A 25,400-nucleotide genomic window follows, 5' to 3' on the forward strand; every position below is an offset into this window, starting at 1 on the left:
AACTATGAACGGTTGTTAAACTGTTCGCCGGTTGTTTAAGGTTGTTTACAGGACTTCCTATAATAGCGTCCCCATATTCCTGCTTTTGGATTAAACAAGGGTGCTTTAAACACTGCTGTGAACTATATTGGTTTGTTTGTCCAAACAAAAAGTGATAGTTGATTAATCATCATGGCTGCTGTTTGTACTTATTTATTTTTGTGGACGTTTTTATTGTTTCAACGTATTTTTATATTTCTTTAATATCTGAATCTTGGATATTGGAAAGACTATTTTTGAGTATACTAAATGTGGCTTGTATTGATGGTAATGACAAAAATGCCTCTCTTCTCATGCAGGTGGGAAGAGATACCGTTCAGACAACCGAAGACCAGATTTTGAAGAGAGATATGCCACCAGCATTTATCAAGTAAGTAGAGTTCCATCCTTTTAAGAGACAACCTCCTTGAGAATGAAAGCTCTTCACGTTACAATTTTAGATAAATTGCCAGGTACTTGGTTAATTCAGAGTAGAGCACAGAGGATGGTCATTGCTGTCCAGAGCCAGTCAAGCTTTCACCAGTCCAAACCATGGTTGCTCAGGTAAGAGCAGAGGAGACAGCATGGCTGGGATCCTGCTTCAGGATCCTCTAGATTTCAGGACGAGAGTGGGGGATGGACATGTGAAACCTGACACATGTTCAGGACCAAGGAGAGGGATCTGGTAGCCAAGTTGCAGGGAAAGAGCTTGTCTAGTACAAGGGTATCTAACCTAGGCAACTTTAAGACTTGTGGACTTCAGCTCCCAGAATTCCTCAGCCAGCAAGCCAAAATTGGGAAGGTTGGGAAAGACTGGTCTATAGCAGTTGTCAAAACCTTGTTTGTGCGGCACACCAACACAGCTGGAAATAGGATACTTTTATATTTGTAAATACAGAATGGGTCAAATGTTAAAAAAGCAGGGTGGCTACAATGTTTAACTTGATATCTTAGCATGTATGGCATAATTTTTATTTATGTAGTTTTAATTTGTGATATATATATATATATGTATGTATGTATGTATGTATGTATGTATGTATATATGTATATATGTATGTATGTATGTATGTATATATGTATATATGTATATATAATATATAATATATATAATATATATATAATAAAAAAATATTGTTTGTGCAGGAAAGTGTTTCTCCCTCGGGTTCGGCTTTTAAGTTTGCAAAAAGGCTGCGGCCTACCTTGTTCTGATGAGGGACTGCAGGGAAAGGAATGCAGGTGGAAAAAGAGAAGTTGTTGGTAATATTATATATATTATATAATACACACACACACATACACGCATATACATACATATACACTTTGTGTGTGTGTGTGTGTATGTGTGTGTTCCAATATAACTCTGGAACACCTCGAGCAATTTCAACCAAACTTGGTACACAGATAACCTTCTCTCTGGAAAAAAATATTGTGGGGGTAAGACACCCCTGACATTCCTCGGGGTATGTGTTCTATTAAGATACAGCCTGTTGTGCCGTAAAATGGCTTCTACTGTACTGCTGTAAAATGGCTTCTACTGTGCAGCCCAGTGGAGTTGCCACGGTAACAGCTTCACAGTACTTCACAGGAGTGTTCCCCTGGTGAGGAGGAAATCCAACATTAGAAATTACGTTTGATCCGAACTTTCCCCCCTATAAATAAATACCTGGGCAACACCAGGTTATTGGATAGTTCTAGATAAAATCAAAGTCCACTTCTTGGCGTCAGGTGTAATAACATCTTCTTAGGATTTATGAGAGAAGCAGTAGATTCAGAGTCCAGGATCTCATTTACAATGGACCTGTGATTTATTCCATTTTATTGAGTGTTTTTAGGCCACAATTTTAACCTTTCTTTCTTCTGTCCATCCACTGTTGGCATTCTCTCTCTAACACATCAGTTTCTTCTATAGATAGGATGGAGGAGACAGTGGTAATATTTCATCCATTCTTTTTCCCTACCTTTGTCCTTGGCGTGACTTGGATTTCATTTCATGGCATGCCTGTAATTTAATGGCACCTTTAATTAACTTCATGCATCAGTTCTGATTATAATGTATTCCTCCTCTGAGATCTTGATGGTGCATTATTAATCACTTTCATGACAATTGAATTGCTATCATTGATAATACCAAATGCTAATCTTTTGTTGAAAAGAATCATTGCTAACAGTTTTCTTTGTAGAACATGCTTAATTCTCTTTGGAATTAAGCCTTCTGTCTGACTAAATTGCTGGAAAGACATTCAATCAGGGTCCACTTTTGTGATTTTTTATTTGAAAAATTCTTTACCATAATCAGAATTCTCTGTTGACTACAATGCACCATGATTAGATACAAGCTTTCATTTGAAATTCTGAATTTATAGCTGAAAATGAGTGAGACTAATGTATGCTGAAATATTTACAAGGAATTTCATTTTTCCATTTGGGGCCAAGGGCCTGAAAAGTATCCCTGGCTTTAGAAGATGGTGGTTCAACATCTTGAAGCCTCATTATGAGGCTGCATTGTCATAGTCTGGAGAAAGAGCCAGCTGGTCTGCCTGCTGGCCCTCACCACTGGTCCAAGGCATCCATCGAGATGTACCATTTGACATGTCTGCATGAGCTGAAGAATAGGGAGGGGAAATGGAGATAGAGGGGGTTCTGTAGGCAAAACAAAATATTTTCTATTGGGAACCAAGGACATTCTCACACCTGGTTGGAGGAAGGCGGCTACTCAGCTGCCAATCCGCACTGTGACTGATTGTTTTGACAAAGTAGAAAAACTTTTAATTAGGTGAAAACCATGGGCGACTTCAGAGTCATTTTTCACCAGATACGTGCCAATATGATGTTTCCAATAAAGCTATTCTTTGATGAATCTACCTGCCTCAGAGTTTTGCTTGCTATGGGTCGATTACTTGTAAAACCCTGACAATCGCCTTCAATTCTGTGAACCTCAGAGAAGGATGTGATCCATGAGAGATCTTGCAAAGGTGCGATTGGATGCAAAGCCCTGGTAGCTTCTTGTTCCATGTGGCCACCAGGCTTTCCGATGGTCCATGCAGCAGACTGGCAGGAACAATCAACCAAGGTCCAGCGGTTTCTGAGGCTGGACCAATGTAACAGGTCTGCAGTAGATTGAGAGTGGCTGAAGTTCTGTATTTTTTTGCGGGGGGGGGGGGAATTGGAAAGGATACATATTCTTTTGGCACAAATTGCTTTAAGGGGTATTTATAAGAACCGTGGCTCATCTTTAAAGTAAGCCAAGTGAATCTAATATTTTGCTAAATTTGGCTTGCAAATATGATGTTGCTTTCCCATCTATGTTACATCTTAGCCTGCACATTGAGCACTCCGCTGTTAGTAAAGGTCATCTGTCCAGAATATCTGTTCTGTTCGCTATATCCATAGATTTATAATCGGGTTGGCCCTGGCTCTAACAAAACATGGTCCTTGGCTTTATTCCTCTGAATTTTCTCTAGCATTGCAATGGTGCATCTGTTGCCTATCAAAATGCTCAGATTAGGGTGGCAGGAATTGGATTATGTTTGGATCATTGCCTGTGAAAATTAGCTGTGAATAAATAGAGTTTAATGATATCACAGGCATTCTTTAAATAGAAGCAGATGGATGATTTTTCATATTAGTTACCGTATTTTTCAGAGTATCAGATGCACCTCTTTCCCCCAAAAAAGAGGGTGAAAATCTGGGTGTGCCTTATACACTGATTACAGCATTTTTGGCCTCCCAAAACCTTGCCCCCTTCACAAAAATGGACGTGCAGAGGATTTGGGAGGCCTGCAAAGTGCTCCTGGGGGCTAGGGAGGGCAAAAATGAATGAAAAATGAGTCATTTTTTGTTCATTTTTGCCCCCCCAGCCCCCAGGAGCACTTTGTAGGCATCTTAAACTCTCTGCATGCCCCATTTTTCATACAAAATTAGGCGTGCAGAGGGTTTGGGAGGCCTGCAGAGCGCAAAAACTTTTTAAAAAATTTACCTCTTCAAAATCTTGGTGCATCTTATACGCCGGTGAGTCTTATACTCCGAAAAATATGGTAGTTAGAATTTTTTTTCAAGCAAGCATTTGTTGGCTTAAGATGACTAACAATCATGGTTAACACACAGGCAAGCACACACACACACACACACACTCTCCTCCCCCCCTCTCTTTAACACACACAATTCCAGCAATAACAAATTCCAAACTTGTATGAGTCAAACTGCTGACAATGTTCTGTGCAAGGATTCAGCCCAAATAAGGCAGGAGATAAGTGTTCTTTCTAAAATAACAGGTGGGGAAAATGCTGTGAGGAATGTAATGTTTTCAAACTTAAATGAAGCAGCAGATGATTTTGAAGACATTGAAGCCTATTTGCAAGGAGTGCCTCTTGTGTTTTCTGTCCTGCCTCAAATCTCAGTGTGACAATCAGAGCACTGAAGGTTGATCAAACCACTCTGAAGGGAATCCTCCATTTATTGCCATATTTGGGACCAGAATCTTGGTTGTTAAGAGAAGCAACAACTATAGGAGATACTCGTGGAACTGCTTCACTCAACAATTGTTATCCGGGCACCCCCAGTTGCAGTCGTTAAGCAATCTCTTGGGTGGTTAAGTGGACGAAGTGAAGAGCTGCCTCATGGGTTTAGTGGTTCTTCTCTGTGCACAGAAAGGAACGCCTCTGAAAGGCTGCAGGATCTGAGTAATCTTTCTCCACCATGTTGAAGGAGTTGGTCTTCCCTTCATGAGTGGAAAAGAATTGCTCCATTTCCTAGTTCCGTTCTGGCAACCTTTCGGATGAGTTCCTTCATGGGGGCTGCAGAAACAAAGTTCAGATCTCCAGGGATATTCGGCAGGCAGCTCTTGTGCTTGTGAAGGAGTGAGTGCCTGTGATGTGTTTGGCAGGGAGTTTCAGCTGTGTGGCAGGTGGCAGCAGCTTGCAGCCTTTCTGCTGTCTTCCCCATTGACTTTCTGGGGAAACCTGCAGAGAAGACTGCAGGTGGTGATCACATGATCACAGGGCACTTGGCAACTTGTTATAAGCGCGAACAGGCTGCCAAGCACCTAAATCGGGTCGGCAACCTGCAGCTCTGGAGTCTCATGTGGCTCCTTCATCCCTCTGCTGTGACTCCCTGTCACCGGTCAGCTCCATAATTGATAGGGCTTTCAGTTAGGTCAGATAGAGGAAAAAGGATGCTGCAAAGGAGACAGTATGGTGGGGGAACCGGACTTCTGGTTGTCAGAGGAAAAAAGACTGCAGACTAGGAGGAGACTCTATGATGGGGGAACCAGACTTCCAGTTGACTCCAGAATTGACTGGATGTGTGTGTGTGTGTTCCAGTTAGGATCTTTGTGGCTCTTTGAATGTTTAAGATTGCCGACTCCTCACCTACATAGCAATTGTGTGACCACAGGGGAGGGGAGAGGGCACAACATTTTACAATAGACAGAAATGCTATCTGAGGCTGTTGAAACAGTGGTTAAATAAGGACTTGGTTTTAAAATTTGAATTTACTTGATCTTGTGGCAGATTTTTCCATTTTTTCCATGCTAATCAATTTTTCTGGATTTTTATGTATTGGTAGAAAATTCCCAGATTGGCTGTTTGTATTTATTTACAGGAACCTTCTTTGTTTGTTTTCAGAAATACTGTCCTTTCCCCCCACCCACCCCTGACCTTACAATAGATTACAATAAATGATTTTCAGTAAAAATCTGCACGATGCTATTTGGCTAGATGGGATCACTCCAGTGGTGAAATTCAAATATTTTATTACTGGTTCTGTGGCCGTGGCATGGTGTGGCTTGGTGGCCGTGGCAGGGGAAGGATACTACAAAATCTCAATTCCCACCACACTCTGGGACCAGCCAGAGGTGGCATTTGCCAGTTCTCTGAAGTACTCAAAATTTCCACTGCCGGTGCTCCAAACTACTCAAAATTTCAGCTAACCGGTTCTCCAAATTACTCAGAATTTTCGTTACTGGTTCTCCAAACTACTCAAAATTTCAGCTGCTGGTTCTCCAAACTAGTAAAAATTTAAGCTGCCGGTTCTCCGAACTAGTCAAAATTTCTGCTGCTGGTTCTCCGGAACCTGTCAGAACTTTCTAGATTTCACCCCTGGATCATTCTTTATATCTGTTTTTCTTTTATTTTTTGAAAAATATTTCTTAAAATACTTGGAAAGCTGCGTGCTACTAGATGAAATACTGAGGTCATATTTCCATCCCATTTTGTTTTTTAGAAAGCGTCTAAACCCAAATTGGGAATCGGAGTCATTTTCAGATAGTAAAAATAGGACGGAGATTCCAGTCCAGCATTTTATTTAGAAGGCTTCTTGGTTAGCCAAGACAAAATAACAGAAAAGCAACAGGAGGGTGGTGTTGTGGGTGGGCTGGCCTCTTCGAAAACATAAGATCATAACGAAATGTGTGTTGTACGTTTTGCCTGTTTCTTAAAAAAAGGTAGTTGTCAGAAGGTTTGTTTGCAGCTTGTGTGAGGTGTGTTATATTGAAACTCAACACTTTCCCTTCTGTGAAATGAATATTTTGTTCTGTTCTTTGGAAAATGATAGAATAGAATAGAATAGAATAGAATAGAATAGAATAGAATAGAATAGAATAGAATAGAATACTTTATTGGCCATGTGTGATTGGACACACAAGGAATTTGTCTTTGGTTCATATGCTCTCAGTGTACATAAAGAAAAATAAAATAGAATACATTCATCAGGAATCATAAGGTACAACATTTAGTGATAGTCATAGGTTACTAATAAGCAATCAAATCATACTAAGAAACAAAACAATATAAATTGTAAAGATATAAGCAACATGGTTATAGTCATAAGTGGGAAGAGATGGGTACTAGGAAGTATGAGAAGAATAATAGTAATACAGGCTTAGTAAATAATTTGATAGTGTTGTGGGAATTAGTTGTTTAGTACAGTGATGGCGTTCGGGGAAAAACTGTCCTTGTGTCTTGTTGTTCTGGTGGGCAGTGCTCTATAGTGTCATTTTGAGGGTAGAAGTTGAAACAATTTATGTCTAGGATGTGAGGGGTCTGTAGATATTTTCACGGCCCTCTTTTTGACTCGTGTACAGGTCCTCAATGGAAGGCAGGTTGATAGCAATTGTTTTTTCTGTAGTTATAATTATCCGTTGAAGTCTATGTTTATCTTGTTTGGTTGCAGAGCCAAACCAGACAATTATAGAGGTGCAGATGACAGACTCAATCATTCCTCTGAAGAACAGAATCAGCAGCTCCTTGGGCAATTTGAGCTTTCTGAGTTGATGCAGAAAGAACATTCTTTGTTGTGCTTTTATGATGACGTTTTTGATGTTAGGTGTCCATTTTAAGTCTTCAGATATGATAGAAATTTGAAGATCTCTACTGTTGATACTGTGTTGTCTAGTATTGTAAGAGGTGGTAGTATAGGAGGGTTTCTCCTAAAATCTACCAACATTTCTACAGTTTTGAGTCTATTTAGTTTGTTTGTGGCTTGTGTGAGGTGTGTTTGTGACAAAATATTTGTTTGCGGCTTGTGTGAGGTGAGTTATTTTGAACCTCAACAGTTTCCCTTCTGTGAAATGAATATTTTATCCTGTTCTTGAGGGGATGGTGTGAGACTTGGAATATTATCCTGGTAAACCCACCCTTGAGGATAAACTGCTTTCTCTTTGTGAAATGAGCACTGGCATTGAAAGCTGGGCTCAGAAAAATCATCTTAAATTTGAGGGCTCAAAACCCACCGCAGAATGATCTATTTGATTGATCTACTCTTTTAACCCTATCAATTCCTCCTCCTGGGAAAATTGGTGTTTGTGATTGATTTCATCTACAGGGAAAGTCATTTTGTGGACAGATCCATTGCCGAAATTCCAAATATATCTGGCAGCTCCAAATTGTGGTGTATCTTTGCATGAAATAATAATTATGTTGCACAAGTGAGAGACTTTCAAGGAGGGATACAGGTTGTCCCTGAATTGTGGCTATAATTGAGCTCAGAATCATAGTCAAAAGTTGCACCAAGTTACCATATGACCATGTCTGACTTTACAACTGTTTTTGTGGCTGTCATTAAGCGAACATGGTTGTTGTAAAGCAAATGTCATTTTTACAAGTCATTAAGAAAGACTAATGTCCATAAAGTAGCAGTCCCCAACTGGTGGTCTGTGAGAAAATTTTGGTGGTCTGCAGAAAAATTATTTGCATTTTTTATATTGCACTAAATCAGGGGTCCTCAAATTATGGCCCCTGGGATGGATACGTGCAATGAGCGCTTGTGTTGCTGCAGAGTGTCTCCCTATTTGGGGTCTTTTTGTGTGGATCAGAGGGGGGCAGAAATTCCGACTTGGGGTCTGCTTCAGCTTCCTGGTGCGGGGCTTTGGGCAAAGGCTAGAGGGAAGCTCCGCTGGTGGCGAAGAGCTAGAGGGCTTTGTTCCTGTAGGACTGCATCATGGCCTGGAACTGGCTGACCATCTCAGCCCGCTGAGCCTCCAGGTGTTGGTACCTGGCCTTGCACTCCTGCAGGTCTTCCCTCTGCTTGGAAAACCTATGCTTGTAGTCCTCAGTGAGGGACTTCTACTGAGCTTCCTTCTCAGTCAGATCCAATTTGAACTGAGCCAGCTTTTTTGGCAACTCTTTCTCCTGGTGGATGCTTAGTTCCAGAAACTGCTTCCTCTTGGGGCCCTATGGAACCTGGGCAGGGAGGAAGGAGTGGCTGGGAGAGGAGGAGCAAGTAGAGACTGGCGAGGCGCCCCTCAATGTGAGTGACATCGAGTTGGCCATACTCACCCATGCCCACCTAGCCATGCCCACCCAGCTGGTCATTAGGCAGATCATATTAGTGGTCCGCGGGATTTAAAGTTTTTTGGTCAGATACCGGAAGCGAACACCAGACTCTGGCAAAAACAACATCACAAATCATGTGACCACAGGATGCCACAAATGGCTGAAGGGGTGGGCCTTTTGCTGATGCCCAAATACAGTCAGACGACCATGGAGGGAGGAGGTGTGGTTGTCAGAAATCCAAACCCAGGTTGTAACTAGCCCTGGGGAGGTCCATCGTAAGTTCGAGGACTACCTAAATTCCTCTCAGCCGTATTCCTGGAGGTAACAGGGCCAACATTAATTTTGCTTTCATTATCCTTATTTACAGAGTGGAAAATGCTTGCACAAAACTTGTCCAGGCAGCTCAGATGCTCCAAACGGATCCTTATTCGGTACCTGCTCGTGATTACCTGATCGATGGATCCCGAGGAATCCTTTCAGGGACGTCGGATTTACTTTTGACCTTTGATGAAGCCGAGGTGAGATTTCTAATAACTGCAATATAATGCATCGGTGGGTTGGAAGCAGGGGTTCAGGTCAGACAGGTTTGCTGGCCAATCAAGCACAGTAATCCAACAGTCATTGAACCAGGTTTTGGTGCTTTTGGCAGTGTGGGCGGCTGGAAAATGAAGTCAGCATCCCCATAAATCTTGTCTGCGGAAGGAAGATTGAAGTGCTCCAAAATCTCCTGGTAGACAGCTGCGTTGACCCTGGTCTTAATGAAGCACAGTGGTCCAAAGTCCTGTTGCTCAGGGGTCCAAAGTCCTCTTTTCTGATGAGAGCAATTTTTGACAAAAGCACCAAAAACTGGTTCAATGACTGTGGGATTACTGTGCTTTGGCCAGCAAACTTGTCTGACCTGAACCCCATAGAGAATCTATGGGGTATTGTCAAGAGAAAGATGAGAGACATGAGACCGAACAATGCAGAAGAGCTGAAGGCCGCTGTTGAAGCATCCTGGTCTTCCATAACATCTCAGCAATGCCATAGGCTGATAGCTTCCATGCCATGACGCATTGCTGCAAAATGGGCCCAAACCAAGTACTGAGTACATATGCATGCTTATACTTTTCAGAGGTCTGATATTGTTCTATGTACAATCCTTGTTTTATTGATTGCATGTAATATTCTAATTTTCTGAGATGGTGGATTTGGGGTTTTCATGAGCTGTACGCCATAATCATCACAATTATGACAAATCACAGCTTGAACTATCTTGCTTTGCATGTAACGAATCTTATCTCATATATTAGTTTCACCTTTTAAGTTGCATTACTGAAATAAATGAACTTTTGCACGGTATTCTAATTTTTCAAGTTTCACCTGTATATTCTCAAACCAGCTTTTTAAAAAATTTATACACATTCTCCACCACAAAGAACTTTTAACTAGAAGCAAACTTGCCTCCTGGCAATATTTTTGTGTTTGTTGGTAGAATGGCAACATCTGAATGTTAACTCAAAGAGACAGACATGGGTGAAGGCAGAATTAGAATGAGTTCACACTGCCCAAGAAGCCCTCACATAGTTTGGACTTACATGCAATAAACCACAATTGTTTATTAACTATCATTCATGGCTCAATGTGTTATAGAAACCAAATCATTTGTGATCTTCTTGTTAAACTTTTGAACTACGGACCGTTAACTGTGCAAGATGTTGTTGTTGTTATTATTATTATTATTTGCTCTTATTAGTCTTTTAGTTAAGATTAACAGAGTTGAAAGGGACCTTGCAGATAATCTAGTACAACCCCCCACCCAAGCAGGAGCTCCTAGACTATTTCTGACAGATGGCAGTCCAGCCTCTTCTTGAAAGCTTTCAGTGACCTCTTCCTCTCTGTGGGCAGCCCCTCAAATATTGGAAGACTGCTCTCATGTCTCCCCTGGTTCTTCTCTTCACTAGACTAGCCAGGTCCAGTTCCTGTAACCGTTCATTTTATGTTTTTGCCTCCAGTCCCCTCATCATCCTGGTTGCTCTTCTCTGCACTTTTTCTAGAGTCTCAACATCTTTGTTATAGTGTGGTGACCAAAACTGGATGCAGTCCTCTAGGTGTGGTCCAGTGGTGGGTTACGACTGGTACTCTCCGGTACAAGCGTACCGGTGCCTGCCGGGAGCACCAGGTACCGTTCCGGTATGGTATGGTGCTCTGGAGGGCCCACCTGCCTGCCTGCCCGCCCGTGCTCCTTACTGGTATTTGAGGTTTTGGGGGCTTCCATGCAGGGAGCATATGGTGCCTGTGCAACGCTCCGCTGAGCAACTGGAGCGTCACAGAGACGTCGCGGGCAGTAAGTATGCATCCGTGTGCTGCGTGTGTTCATGTGGTGGATGCCCGGCCCCGTTGCACCGTACTGGTTGCAACGGGATCCTGAACCCGCCACTGGTATGATCTTAGTAGGGCTTAATAGAGTGATATTAGTATCTCACTTGATCTTGATTGTATCCCTCTGAAAATGCAACTTAGGATTGCATTGGCTTTTTTGTCTGCCGCTGCACACTGCTGGGTCATATTTAGTTGGTTGTCCACTAAGACTCCAAGATCCCTGTCACAGTTTCTGCTATTAAGCCTGGTTTCGCCCAGTCTATAGGTGTACTTTTGGTTTTTCTTGCCTAAGTTTAATGTAAAGCAATTGGTTGGTAACAAAAGGGGGGGGGGAAATCCACTCAATTATTTCATAGTTGTATTTATTTTATTTCAGGTCCGTAGAATCATCCGTGTATGCAAAGGAATCCTAGAATACCTCACTGTGGCTGAAGTGGTGGAGACAATGGAAGACCTGGTGACATACACGAAGAATCTGGGACCAGGTTAGAAAGCCCTTAGATGTCTCTGACTCTGCCCCTTTCTGGGGATTGGTGTGTTGTTTTCACCCAGAACCTTCTAGAAGGTGGGATCCTTGGTTTCTCCTGAGCTGTGTGTGGGGAATTCATTACCCTTAAAAAGCAATGCAGAGAAGTAGTGGCCAAATTCCTTAATGGGTCTACGTCTACATGGAAAGAAGAAAGTGGTGGGGTACCACAAGGATCTGTCTTAGGCCCAGTACTCTTTAATATCTTCATAAATGACTTAGATGAGGGAATAGCGGGGGAACTTACCAAATTTGCAGATGACACAACCAATTTCGTTATATTTATTTTGTACAGTGACAATAAATACTATACTATACTATGATACTAAGCTGGCAGGAATAGCTAACACCCTGGAAGATAGGCTCAAGATCCAGAAGGATCTTGACAGATTTGAACCCTGGGCCCTATCTAACAAAATAAAATTTTATGTAGAGAAAAGTAACGTCCTACACTTAGGTAAAAAAAACCCAAAAGGACACATACAGACTGGGTGAAACCAGGCTTAGTAGCAGTAACGCTAAGAGGGATCTTGCAGTCTTAGTGGACAACCAGCTAATTATGAGTCAGCAATTTGCAGCAGCAGCCAAAAAAGCCAATGCAATCCTAAATTGCATTAACAGAGGGATAAAGTCAAGATCAAGGGAGGTACTAATACCACTCTATAAAGCCCTAGTAAGACCACACTCAGAGTACTGCATCAGGTTTTAGTGAAGAGAAGGACCATGGGAGACATGATAGCAGCCTTCCAATATCCCATAGAGAGGAGGTGGTCAAGCTGTTTTCCAAAGCACCCAAAGGTTAGACAAGGAATAATGTATGGAAACTTACCAAGGAGAGATTCAACCTAGAAATAAGGAAGAACTTTCTGACAGTGAGAACAATTAACCAATGGAACAGAAATTGCTTTCGGAAGTTGTGGGAGCTTCACCACTGGAGGCTTTCAAGAAGAGACTGGACTGCCATTTGACAGAAATGATATAGGGTCTCCTTCTTGGGCAGGGGGTTGGACTAGATGACCTACAAGGTCCCTTCCATCTCTATTAATCTAATCTAAAAGAATAATAAGAGCCATCTTGCACAGTTAGCACTCCATCATTCAAAGGTTTAGCAAGAAGACCACAAATGATTGGATTTCTACAACGCATTGAGCCATGAATGACTCAATGAACAATCATGGTTTATTGCATCTTTCTCTTAAACTCTTGCCAGTTGCTGGACTAAATGCTGTGCACCATATTGCTTTACACAGCTGACACTTTAAATGTTTACCAGCCGCCCCCTTTGCTCCTCCTTGATTTCTCTAACCCCAGGAATTGGATATGCAAACTTTTGGATATGGTATGAACACATCCCTCTTTTGCTCCAGATCACAGCTTCTTGAGCTACCTTTCTCTGACCCTGGCTATGCCTCTTTTGCAGCCTTCTTTTCAATTTTGTTGCAGCTGTCCCTGTGGTATCCACACTGACCCCCCAAGGGATGGCCAAGTGGAATGTTTGTGAGGGAATTCAGAAAGGAATGCAGAGTCGGAGGGTGGAGCAGTCCTGGGATCCCTTACTCTTTTTCCTTCTTGTTATAACAGTGATGGCTAACCTTTTTGCCATCATGTGCAAAGTGGGAGGAGAGCGGGGGGTCATGTGCATGTGTGTTGTTCCCACGCATGCGCACGTGCCCTCTGCCCTTCCCCTGCCTTTGGCATGATGGCACGGTGGATCCATTTTTCGCCCTTTCCAGGCTTCAGAGGCTTTCTAGGAGCCGGTTTTTTTTTTGAAAGCGGACTCCAGAGGCTGGAAACGTCCTGTTTCCAAACTTCAAGTTTGCGTGTTGGGCGGTTTTTTGCTAGGGCGAAAAATGGCCGAAAATGAAAGCCGAAATCAGCTGGCCAGCATGCGAAAACAGCATGCGCACTGGAGCTGACAGGGCAACGCCTTGCGTGCCCTAAGAAATGCCTCCCCAGAGGTTCGCCATCATGGTGTTATAATGCGGAGAAGAGCAAAAGGTTCCTGATATGGACCAATGGAAGGAGGGAAAGGGGAAATGGTAATAAAGAAAATATTAGATTGTACCAAGATGGGCAGGTTGACAATGGAAATTAAAGACAAAGGAGGAACAGAATACTATTTAGTTTGGGATGCATGGTATAATTGGTTAGATAACAGATGCAAAGATTAGAAAATTAACTTAGATTAGATGATTAATGAATCAGAAATAAGTACAAATATAATGATAGAAGAATATTTACTGTAAGCAATATTATGGCAAGATGGTATAAAAGTGTAAAGTAAAATATTTAGAAAGATAAATATATAGAGATGTATGCTAGAAATATGGAAACAATAGATATAAACATGATATTGTATGAACAAGACCTAAATGGTTGAAACTAGGAGGTATAATAGTATGTATATTGTAAAAAATTAGGATACAACAAGTATTTTGCTGTTGCAAAGTTGAAACTGATGCAAACCCAAGAAAAATGTACAATATTTTTTTAAAAAGTGGGGGGGGGAGGAGAGAGGGTGAATCAGATGGTTATTTCATTTCTTTGGACACGGCATTTATTATTTTTACAAATAACTCAGGGCAGCAAACATAGTGTTCCTGTTTCTCTTATTTTCCTCACAACAACTACCTCTGTGAAGTAAGTTGGGCTGACTGGCCCAGAGTCACCCGGCTAGAGTTAGCGTAGTTTTCAGAATATAAGACACAACTTTTTCCCTCAAAAAAGAGGGTGAAAATCTGGGTGCGTCTTATACACTGAATAAAGCATTTTTGGCCTTTCAAAACCCCACCCCCTTCACCAAAATGGCCGTGCATAGCCTTTAGGAGGCTTCCAGAGTGCTCCTGGGGGCTGGGGAGGGCAGAAATGAGCAAAAAATGGACCGGTTTTTGCTCATTTTCCCCAGCCCCCAAGAGCACTCTACAAGCCTCCTAAAGGCTATGCATGCCCCCCCTTTTTTAAAAACAAAAAACAGGCCTGTTTTCACAAAAAAACAGGCCATTTTTGGGAGGTCTATAGAGTGCAAAAACTTTTTTTTTAATTTGCCTCTTCAAAATCTTGGTGCGTCTTATACTTCGAAAAATACGGTAATGGCTAAGGTGGGATTTGAACTCACAGACTCCCACTTTTTAGCCTGATGTCTTCACCACTAGACCAAACTGGCTGTCTTGTTTGCATTTGAATGTGTCTTAAGTGCGAAGAACAAACTTCAGAAATAGCCAATGTTGGATATACCGGCTTTTGTTTCTCATTTATATTCTTAATTTGCTGGGAGTGTGTGACCGGTTTGGTTTTTAAGAAAACTTTCTAAAATGAGGGGGGGTATTTTAATGGGCTGGCAGTCAACAATTGATCTAATGATTTCCTCTTATTATCTTTGCATGGTATCTAGTATAGATATAGTATATCTAGTATAAAGTGTGATAGAAAGGTATCTGGCATCTGATTGTCTCCCAAGAATTTCACAATTTAAGGTACCTACTTCCATTGAGTTTCTTGGTTGGCAAGTTTCCTTTCCTGCTATTGGCCCAGATGATGCCAGTGAGGCTGAACTGGTTTCTCATACGTGATGCTTTTTTATGAGATCTACAATTAGGAGGCACCACACCTCTCTCATCAATGACTCCAGAACGAACCAAGGAATACAGCTATAACAGAAAGATAGAAGACAATTGGGAAGTGTTGCCCCAAAAGCATCCTTAATGCAGAAGTAATTGTATACCCAGCCTGTTGAGATCCTTTGACGAGGCACCCCGCTCTAGCCCCTCTTCCCCATAGGCCAGGGGTCTGCAACTTTAAACACTCAAGGAGCCATTTGGACCAGTTTCCCACAGAAAAGAAAACACCAGCAACCACAAAAGTTGGGTGGCCAACTCGACATCACTCACTCCTACCCAATGACATGACCCCCCCCCCCCCAGCCATGCCTACCCAGCAAGAGTGGGTTCCAACTGCTGCTACTGCTGGTTCACTCAGGGCACACTTTAGGTCCGCTTGCTTGACGCGTGCTATGTGCTCATGTGCAAAACTAAAAATGCTTCTGCACATGTGCAGAAGCAAAAAACAAGATGGTGGCACCTACGGCGCCTCCGAGAGAACCGGTTTGGGGGGCGTGGCAGGCTGAGTTACTACCTACTTGGCTGAACTGGTCCGAACCAGTGGGAACCCACTTCTGCTACCCAGGTTTTGTGGTTCCCAGTGTTTACTGTGAAAACAGGTATCTCTCTCTGTCTCTCTCTTACTCTCTCTCTCTGTCTGTCTCCCTCTCTGTCTCTCTTTCTTTCTTCCCCCCTCTCTCATCTCTCTCTCACTCATCTCGCCTTCAGTTCACCCGTATTTTGGTTTAGCCCGTATTTTGCTTTCCCAAAAACCAAAAAGCGTCCTTGCACGCCCCCCAAGAACTTGGGAGAACCTCCTACCAATCTCTATAATCCCCAGATGGCAACTTATCTTTCTTAACTTTGTGAACTGGAAGCAAGGAGGGGTGTCCCACTAAGCAGGGCTGATCTATTTGCATGAGCTCCCTCAGTATCTTCTCCTCTTTCTTGCCTGCCTTTTCCTGCTGATCACTGAGTGTAATGAATTACTTATGAAACAGCCAATTTGTTAAGATTGACATTTGAAGAGATTGCTTTTCAGTAAGCTTGCAAAACAAGTTTGTGCAGAGACTATATTTATTCTTTCCCAAATATCATTTAAGCTGGGAAATTGAAATTCAAGAATGGCTGTTGTTTCTCCTAAGCAGATTCTGCTTATAATTTATTGATTGTTTTCCATCCATCTCTTTGGGGAAAGAATGCCCAGTCTTGCCAACTAAATGCCTTGGAAACGAACTCAAAAGCATAGCTTTGTATAACAATGCAGAACAATCTCCTATTGAATCCTGACCCACTGTGTAGCTGCCAGGGATGGCATTGGGTTAGGGGCTAACACCACCCACCTGCCACTGGTGTTAAACAGCTCACTACTTCCTGAAACTAAACGTTCTGCTTCTTATTTATGTCGTTGTTGGTATTTGTCTTCCTCTGAAATAATATGTTATGCTCATCTTAACATGCCATGGTAACTCTGAGTGTTGGAAGTAGCTGTTCTTGAAAAGTCTTTGAGATCAGGGTTCAGGTAACTACCGTACTTTTCAGAGTAAAAGACTCACTTCCCTCCCCGTAAAGTGGGTGAAAATTGCGGTGCGTCTTATACATCGAATGTTGCCCAAGCCCCGCCCACCCACCCTTCAGCCGTTTTTGGCTTCTGGGTGTCACATTTTCGGGCAGTTCCAGGCAGCAGGGATCAGCGGCGCCGAATGGGCTATGCCGAATGGGCCGCAGAGGTGACAAATAGGCCATGGTGAATGGGCCACAGCAAATGGGCCACGGTGGTGCGAATGGGCCGTGGTGGCCATAAATGGGCTGCGGTGGCAGTGAATGGGCTGTGGTAAACGGGCCAGATGAATACCGGATGGATGCTAGGAGGCAAAGGCAGAATTTTTCTTTTCTTGTTTTTCTCCCCAAAAAAGGTAGGTGCGTCTTATAGTCCAGAGTGTCATACTCTGAAAAATATGGTATATATACTGTGGATCTCTTTTCTCTGCTATTTAAAAGAATAGCACTGGGCCTCTTCAGATCAAACATTTATTTTAAAAAGCTTCTTCATTTTGTTAAGTTGTCTAGAACAACAATAAAGTAGTCTTTATAAAAAAAGTCTAATAATTTGAACATTCTATAGGTATTTATAGTTATTGACTTACCCCCTTGCAGCAAACAGCTTGTTTCAGTTTAGCCTGAATAGAAGGGGGGGAAAATCTGCCTCTGCCTCCCAGCAATTTGCCCCTTGCAGCAAACTGCAAACAGTCCATTTCACTTTCAGTTTCAGCTAGGACCTCCCAATGATCAGCGGTTTCAGGCTGCAGAGATTGCCATAGCCTATTGCCACCTCTGCAAGCCCCATTTTCCCATTTGCTGCAAGGAGGTAAATTGCTGGGAGGCGAAGGCCAAAGGGTGTGGGCCGGTGGGTTTGGTGGAGCTACATTCAGTATATAAGATACACCCAAATTTTCACCCTCTTTTAGGGGGGGGAGATGCATCTTATACTCTGAAAAATACGGTACTTGCTGTGAAAATATTTTACATGGAGCAATGTTTTATACACACATAAACAAACACAAAGACCATCTCATTTAAAACAATAACATCTAGTGTCTTCTTCTATCACAATACCTATATGGAGAAATAGTTTGGGTGTGGTGGTTAAGGAATCAGTCTAAAAAATCCGAGACCTGTAGTAGCAGGTCCTGCCTTAGGCATAAAGCCAGGTGGGTGACCTTGGGCCAGTCACAGTCTCTCAGCCCTAGGAAGAAGGCAATGGCAACCACTTCTGAAAAAAAAAACATCGCAAGAAAACTGCAGAGACTTGCCCAAGCAGCCTCTGAGAATTGGGCACAACTGAAGGGTAGGGGGAAAGAAATACTTGATGAGCTTAATGGAAGTAATTTTTGTAACACGGCTGTAGGAAAATCAGTGCAAATAGAAAGTAACTTGCTTAAGGGCAAGAGAGTAAGTGAATGGCAGAGGTCAAATGAGGGTTTATGGACCTTCTGGTTCTTTCTGTGATGATATTGTTTCCCTGATTCATTATGTCATAATATACAGACAACTCTGAATGAATGGATATATCTGATGGCATAAGAGTTTTGGGCAATTGAAATGTGTCCCAGACAAGCAAGCCCTTCTATTTTCATTGCTTTCCTTAAACAGGCAATTCAATAAAAGCCCAAAAGGGCCATATATTGCTAAATGTCCCATTGATTCACCATTTTGGGGGGGAAGATATTTTGACTATAATTCAAAACATTCTCACGTTTTGGTGTTCTTTTTCAAACGAACCCAGCAAAATTATGGTACATTCAGTTTTAGATTGGCTCATGATCAACAGTGACAACTTTCCCAGAAGAGAAAGAGCATTTTCAGTTGTTCTTTAATGCAATTTGCTCTTGCCTGAAATCTCAAAACGTGGCTTCTTGGAGACAGCTTCTTCCATTTCCTTGATGTAGGAATGACCAAGATGGCCAAGATGATTGACGAGCGGCAGCAAGAACTTACTCATCAGGAGCACCGAGTCATGCTGGTCAACTCCATGAACACAGTGAAGGAGCTCCTCCCTGTCCTTATTTCAGGTAAGCCTCGATCAAAGCACGTATGGAGACCATGGGGTTGCGTGAAGGAAGACATGTACCATACATTTGTGAAGCAGAGGAATACGCATAGTGAAAGGTGTTCAAACATTCTTATATGTCTGATAAACAGGCTGGATACAAATCGAGGATGTTTTTAAAAAAAATAAAAATCGGATTTAAAAAAAATTAAATTGGATTTTTTTAAAAAATTAAATTGGATTTTTAAAATTATTTTTATCAACTTTATTTTAATAAAATGCTTTTGAAGTAAAAATCTATCTTAAGGTAGTTTTCTTTTTAAGATACATTAATAATTTAGTTTATTCAGCATGAAATGGAGCTTAATTATGTAGTATGATGCTGCATATCCTGCAATATTCAGACAGTGGTGAAATTCAATTTTTGTGGGTGTGGCTTGGTAGGCATGGCAGGGAAAGGATACTGCAAAATCCCCACTCCCACCCCACTCTGGGGCCAGCCAGAGGTGGTATTTACTGGTTCTTTGAACTACTCAAAATTTCCCCTATAGGTTCTCCAGAACCTGTCAGAACCCGCTGAATTTCACCCTGTATTCGGATTGTCGGTGAGTCACAAACAGCAGGTCAGAGGAGGAGCTGCTGTGGGACAGAGATGACAGTTGCTCTTTAAAAATTATGATTTAAATCGACTTGATTTAAATCAAATCCACCCTGGCTAACAATGGTGGCAGTGAAGATGTGTCACTGCCATGTTACCAGCTGTCCCATTAAAGTGAATGGAACGGTCGTTGAGTCAACAGTGGGACAGAGGAGGAGCCACTGCAGGAAAGAGATGACAGTTGCTCTTTAAAAATTATGATTTAAATCGAGTTGATTTAAATCAAGTCTTTTTACTAGTGATTTAAACCAACTTGATTTAAATCAAATGCACCCTGCTGATAAACCCTACTGTATAATTAAATCTATGGTTTTATTTGTGGCTGTCTGGTGGGGTGGAGACGTTCTCAGCTGACATAGCCTACATATCTCCTATTTATGTTCTGGAAGATGGGCTTCCTGAGACATGTGAATGGATGGGCTATTTATATATTGTTATATTTGTGAGACTTGCCTTGAGTGGGCACTGCAGTTCAGATTAAGATCTTGCTACTGTTTGATTTCAGATCAAGTCTCTACATTTGTTGAAAAGCACAAATGTTTAGCTCAAACAATAGCAATAATTGTGATTAAGGAAGGAAATGTTACTTAACACTGACAGTCTGCGCTTGAAATCTTGACAAGGAAGAAAATGCTCCTTCTGATTATTTAAAAAAAAGAAAAAATCTGCAAATGTGAATTGCACAAGCATTTTTTTAAAGACTTGAAGAATGGAATTCCGAAAGTAATAGCTCCAATTATCAACAATGTCAGTAACGATGGTGCTTCTATGGATAGGCTACGTTCGTGATGGCAAATCTATGACACATGTGCCACAGCAGGCACACAGAGCCCTCTCTCGGGGTACAAGAGCTGTCACCCCAGCTCAGTTCTGCTGTGCATGCGTGTGCACCTCCCGCCGGCCAGCTAAATTTTGGGTCTCTGCCGCACATGTGCAGAAGGCAGGGTGCATGTGTGGGGGGGTGTCATGCATGGGGGTTCACACGCACTTGTGTGGGTATCATGCACATGTGTAGGTTGGGGTGCACAAGGGGGGTTGTGCACAAATGCGTGGGGCAGGGTGCACACAGAGGGGTCATGTGCACATGCACGGGTACACATGCATTGCCTTATGCATGCAAGCTTTTGGCACTCTGTGCCAAAAGGTTAACCATCACTGGGCTATGTCCAAAAGATGTTTTTGAAGAAATGTTAGATGTGAAACAAATTTTATCTGTCAAGATAGAAATGATATCAAAAGTGGATTTAACTCTGCCATAGGACAAAGAAGAAATCAAGATAAATCAAATCCTACAACGGTGTTTGAATGAACAAAAGATTAAGTCTGTTAGAAGTAAAAGGAAGGGATATAAATATAGTTTATTTGATCAAGATCAAAATAAGATATTACTTCTGGCTACCCTTTTTGGGCTTTCTGCTTGACAACAAGACTGAAAAAATAATTTATGGATTTGTTTATAGATAAACAAATATGGGGTATGGGATAAAGAGATAAATGTAACTTTGGAGGGAGTGAAGAGTAACTACAATTGTTTAAATAGTTGTGATGAAGGTTGGAAGTCACTTATGTATTTTTTTTCTTTATGCTTTCTAAGCTGTTTTCTTCTTTTTTCTTTCCTTACATTTGTATCATATTCTACTATTATAATCAATTCGGGGAAGTGGCCATAGGGTATCTTCATTTATTCTGCCCATGTTTATGTAAAAGGACATTTCTTAGTGTATCTTCCTGATATCGTTTGACCCTCTGTGTCATTTCTGCAGCAATGAAGATTTTTGTAACAACTAAAAACTCTCGGAGCCAGGGAATCGAGGAAGCCTTGAAAAACCGCAAATTTACAGTGGAGAAGATGAGTACAGAAATAAATGAAATAATCCGTGTATTGCAGCTGACTTCCTGGGATGAAGATGCTTGGGCCAGCAAGGTGGGTGTGTTCTGTCTAGGTTGAGAGGGATCTAGGATTAGACATGTAAAAATAGGAACCCATTAAAAAAAAAAACCCGAACTAATTTACAAAGTGATGTTAGTTAATTTGGTATATAATTTTACCTTTAGGATAATGTAATTCCTTTGTTAGCAGAACATTAAATATAGTGAGAATATTTTAAAACTGCCCTGCAGATTTCCTATACTGCATTTTTTGTAGTATAAGATGCTCCGAAGTATAAAAACGCACCTAGCTTTTGGGGAGGAAAACAAGAAAAAAAATCTGCCTCTGTCTCCCAGCAATTTGCCTCCTTGCAGCAAATAGAGAACAGCCTGTTTCAGTTTCAGTTTAGCCTGATTAGCACAAGGGGAAAAAACTCTGCCTCTGCCTCCCAGCAATTTGCCCCTTTGCAGCAAACAGACTCCTTTTAGCAAACAGTCTGATTAGCATAAGCAGCTGATTGTCAGTTGGATCGGCCTCCCAACGATCAGCTGTTTCAGGCTGCAGGGATTGCCATACCCTATTGCTGCCTCTGTGCGCCCTGTTTTCAGCCTCTGTGCGCCCCATTTTTGGCCTCTGCATGCTCCATTTTCTGCCCGTTCTGTGCGGCGAGGATCATAATGGGCAGAAATGAGGCACGTGGAGGCCGAAAACAGGCGTGCAGAAGCGGCAATAGGTAGTGGCAATCCATGCAGCCTGGAACAGCTGATCATCGGGAGGCCCATCCAACCGACAATCAGCTGCTTGTGTTAAGCTGTGCAGAAGCTAAAACTGAAACATGCTGTTCGTTGTTTGCGGCAGGGATGCAAATTGCTTGGAGGGAGAGGCCAAAGGGTGGGGGCGGGTGGGTAGGCAGGGCTACATTTGGTCTATAAGACGCACCCAAATTTTCACCTCTTTTAGAGGGGAGAAGTACATCTTATATTCCAAAAAATAGAGTAATTTATCCAACAAATTGGATGGCTATTTGTTTTAAAATTGCATCTCCTGGCTGGGAAACACCCCAATAAGCAAATAAAGTATCATAATCTGAATGTTTCTCTAAATCAGTGTTTTTCAACCTCAACCATTTTAAGATGTGTGGGCTTGGGGACATCCCAAGGGCATCTTTGCAGTTGAAGTTCCCGCTTCCTAAAATGATTGACGTGGACTTCCTTCCTGGAATTAAGTCCTGAGATGGGTACCTTAAAATACCCACAGATTTATAATTTCAAGACCTAAATTGGTTAAAAACGGAATTTTTTGATTTTGGTTGAAAGCGGCAAATTTCCTATCAGTGACCCACTGCAAATGTGATGGCTTCAGGGAGGAAATGATTCTTTTCAGAGACTTAATTATTTCAATGGATTGAGAATTGTAGAACTGTCAAAACATCTGACATGCCGTGCATTTCTATCCATTGCTTTTATTGAGGCGGTTTCCATGTGAGGATAAACTGTTTTAGCAGAGGATGATCCTGTGGGGGGAGTTGGCTTGAAGAACTGAGCCTCTTTCTTCTGTTCTGCTGGGAAAATAAATCAACATTTAGTTTCAATTCAGGAATGGTGCGGTGTCCTAGGGGTGGAGCTTTCACAATCAGGAGGCTGTGAGTTTGATCCTAGGTAGAGGCAAATATTTCTCTCTCTGGGCACACTGAGAAGAATACATCTGCTGAACAAAACTCCTCATTGGTGACAGGAAGGGCATCTGGCCATGAAAACTCTCTGCTAGCTCCATTCAGGAGTCCAGAGTCCACCCCTTAAGGGACCATTAAATGAAGATGATTTCGTTTGATTCTGCGGCTTTCTGACTTGTTGTCCCAGCATTGTATCTCCTGCTATCTGTAAAATGACTTGCACGTTGTTTTTTTTAAAAAAATATCCATTTTGTTTTAAGCACGTGTAGATAGGCACGTAGAATTTAGCCATGTTTTTTCTTCCTTCGAATTGTAATCTCCAAATCACTATTAGTACTAAATCACGAATCTCTGAAAAAGAAGCTGAATTCTGCCTTGTTAATTAATCACTGACAGAAGGAAGAACTGTGATTATGGGTGAGCCTCTGCAGAGGGTGGCCCTTAGGCTTAGGCCTGAAAGCAGATTAGCCCACTATTAATAATAATTTCTTTCTCAGAACTACTACTTATATCTATATCTATATATATCTTTCTCCTTAATTTTTTCCTTTCCCCCTCACCTTCACCTTTTAGAAGGTAAGATCTCTTCCTCAACCCACAACTGCTGCCTTTTCTACTAAAACAGAAAAGCATGACTCTGGGGTGGGGGAGGGTGTTTGCTGTGTGTTGTGTGGTTTTCTGTGTGGCGAGTGTTACCCTTCGGGTAGTTCTCGACTTACAGGGGATAAAACATGTCAACTGACTATTTTACATCTCGTTTAAATATTTTTACTCTCCAAATTGCATCTTCTGGCATGATGCAAAGTTTGAAGAACCAACTTCCAACACTGGAAGTTTTTAAGAAGATGTTGGATAACCATCTGTCTGAAATGGTGTAGGGTTTCCTGCCTGAGCAGGGGGTTGGACTAGAAGACCTCCAAGGACCCTTCCAACTCTGTGATTCTGTTCTATTCTAATGTGGGTATCCGCTTTGGGGTTTGAGTGTTGCGTGGTGCTGTGGTGATTGGCAAAAGAACATTGGACCTTAACTTCTGACCTTCTAATGGGCTCTTTGAAAATTTCCATAACAGTTCCAAAAGGGGTGGTGGGTTGTGAATAATAGGGAGACTGCATTTTCTATGCTTCTGGGAATCTTCATATTGCTGATGTAGCCAGCCATAATTTTATCTGAGAAATAAGAACTAGAAAATAAGGGGCTTTTAGAAAGTTTATAATCCAGTGCTATACCTAATTGATCCATGGGGCATGGTGTCACATTTTTTCCTCCTGCTTAATCCATTAGATACCATTAAATAAGAATAATCTCACCACCCATGGAGGGAATTGGCAGTGTTGTGGGCCGCCAGTGGCCAACAGATCTGGCAGCAGATTCAGACAGGGAGGAAGTTGGGGAGGAACATGGGCCAGTCCTGGAGTCTGGGGAAGGCTCTGATGAGGGCTCTGCGTCAGAGGCACAGATGAGGCTAGGGCCATCCAACAGTTATCAGCTGCCTTCGGAGTCGGACATCAGCGGGGCAGAAGGACAGCTGAGCTTGTTCCCAGTGCGCATGGGCAGAGCTGCCAGGAGAGGGGAAGAGCTAAGGAACAAGGGCCAACTTGGAAGTAAAGCCACAGGTGGATGGTGAATGGCCCCTCCCATAGGGAATAAAGAGGAGCGAAAGGGGACTGGAGTTTGCAGGAGACAATTAGTCCAATTCATTAGGGTGAAGATCTGTTCCTGACTTCTTGCCAAGTATTGTCTGCTACAGTGTGGCATTTGGAAGATATTAACCTGGCAACTCTCCAAGCCTGATAATGGTCTGTAGTTGTGACATCTCTTGAAAGACTGTTGGCTGGCACTTTGCTGGAGAGGAATTCTCTTTAACCTAAATAAAAGAGGTTTGATCAGGACAAGAAGTCGGCTTCGAGCTTTTGGGAAGCCTCCGTTAGAACAACGCTGCTGATAGCTTTGTGGGAGAAAAGAAAGATGAACAGATGCGGCAACACTTCTAAATATGATTTTGCTGGCAGTTCGTTGGACTAAGAAATCATTACTCATTCCTGTGGCTGGATCCATCCCCATGAAGATCAAACAAAACAAATCCATTTCTTCCAGCAGCTTTGCACAGGAATTCTTGTCTAAACTCCTTGATATGAAGTGTGCATGGGGTGTTCTCTGTGGCTGTCATTCTATTATCTGAGGGTAAAGATTTAACAGGAATGCCATCCTATTTCTTTTTCTCTCGAGTGTTCTGTGCTTGGAAAACAATGGATCACAATAAGGCCTTAAGGAATGCATGTTCTACCTCGTGCATTTTGAGTAACAGAAATGTGTCTGACATTTAATATGTGCGCTGCTGATTATTTCATGAGTTGCTTATCATGGGAGAGAGTTGCCT

At 42.1% G+C, this 25,400-nt stretch overlaps 1 protein-coding gene across 2 annotated transcripts in view; it reads left to right on the forward strand.

Annotated features, from left to right (window-relative positions):
• VCL (vinculin) overlaps positions 1–25,400 on the forward strand; it is a 93,024-nt gene that overhangs the window by 24,781 nt on the left and 42,843 nt on the right. For both annotated transcript variants that reach the window (XM_087702331.1, XM_087702332.1), the window contains exons 2-6: positions 339–409; positions 9,157–9,307; positions 11,527–11,635; positions 18,722–18,844; positions 21,244–21,404. In XM_087702331.1, coding sequence (XP_087558457.1) covers positions 339–409; positions 9,157–9,307; positions 11,527–11,635; positions 18,722–18,844; positions 21,244–21,404 — 615 coding nt within the window. The remainder of the gene's footprint in view (positions 1–338; positions 410–9,156; positions 9,308–11,526; positions 11,636–18,721; positions 18,845–21,243; positions 21,405–25,400) is intronic.

This window comes from Thamnophis sirtalis, unplaced genomic scaffold (assembly GCF_051295495.1).
Source record: "Thamnophis sirtalis isolate CommonGarterSnake01/CBP01778 unplaced genomic scaffold, rThaSir2_p1.2 scaffold_15, whole genome shotgun sequence".
Taxonomy (NCBI): Eukaryota; Metazoa; Chordata; class Lepidosauria; order Squamata; family Natricidae; genus Thamnophis; species Thamnophis sirtalis.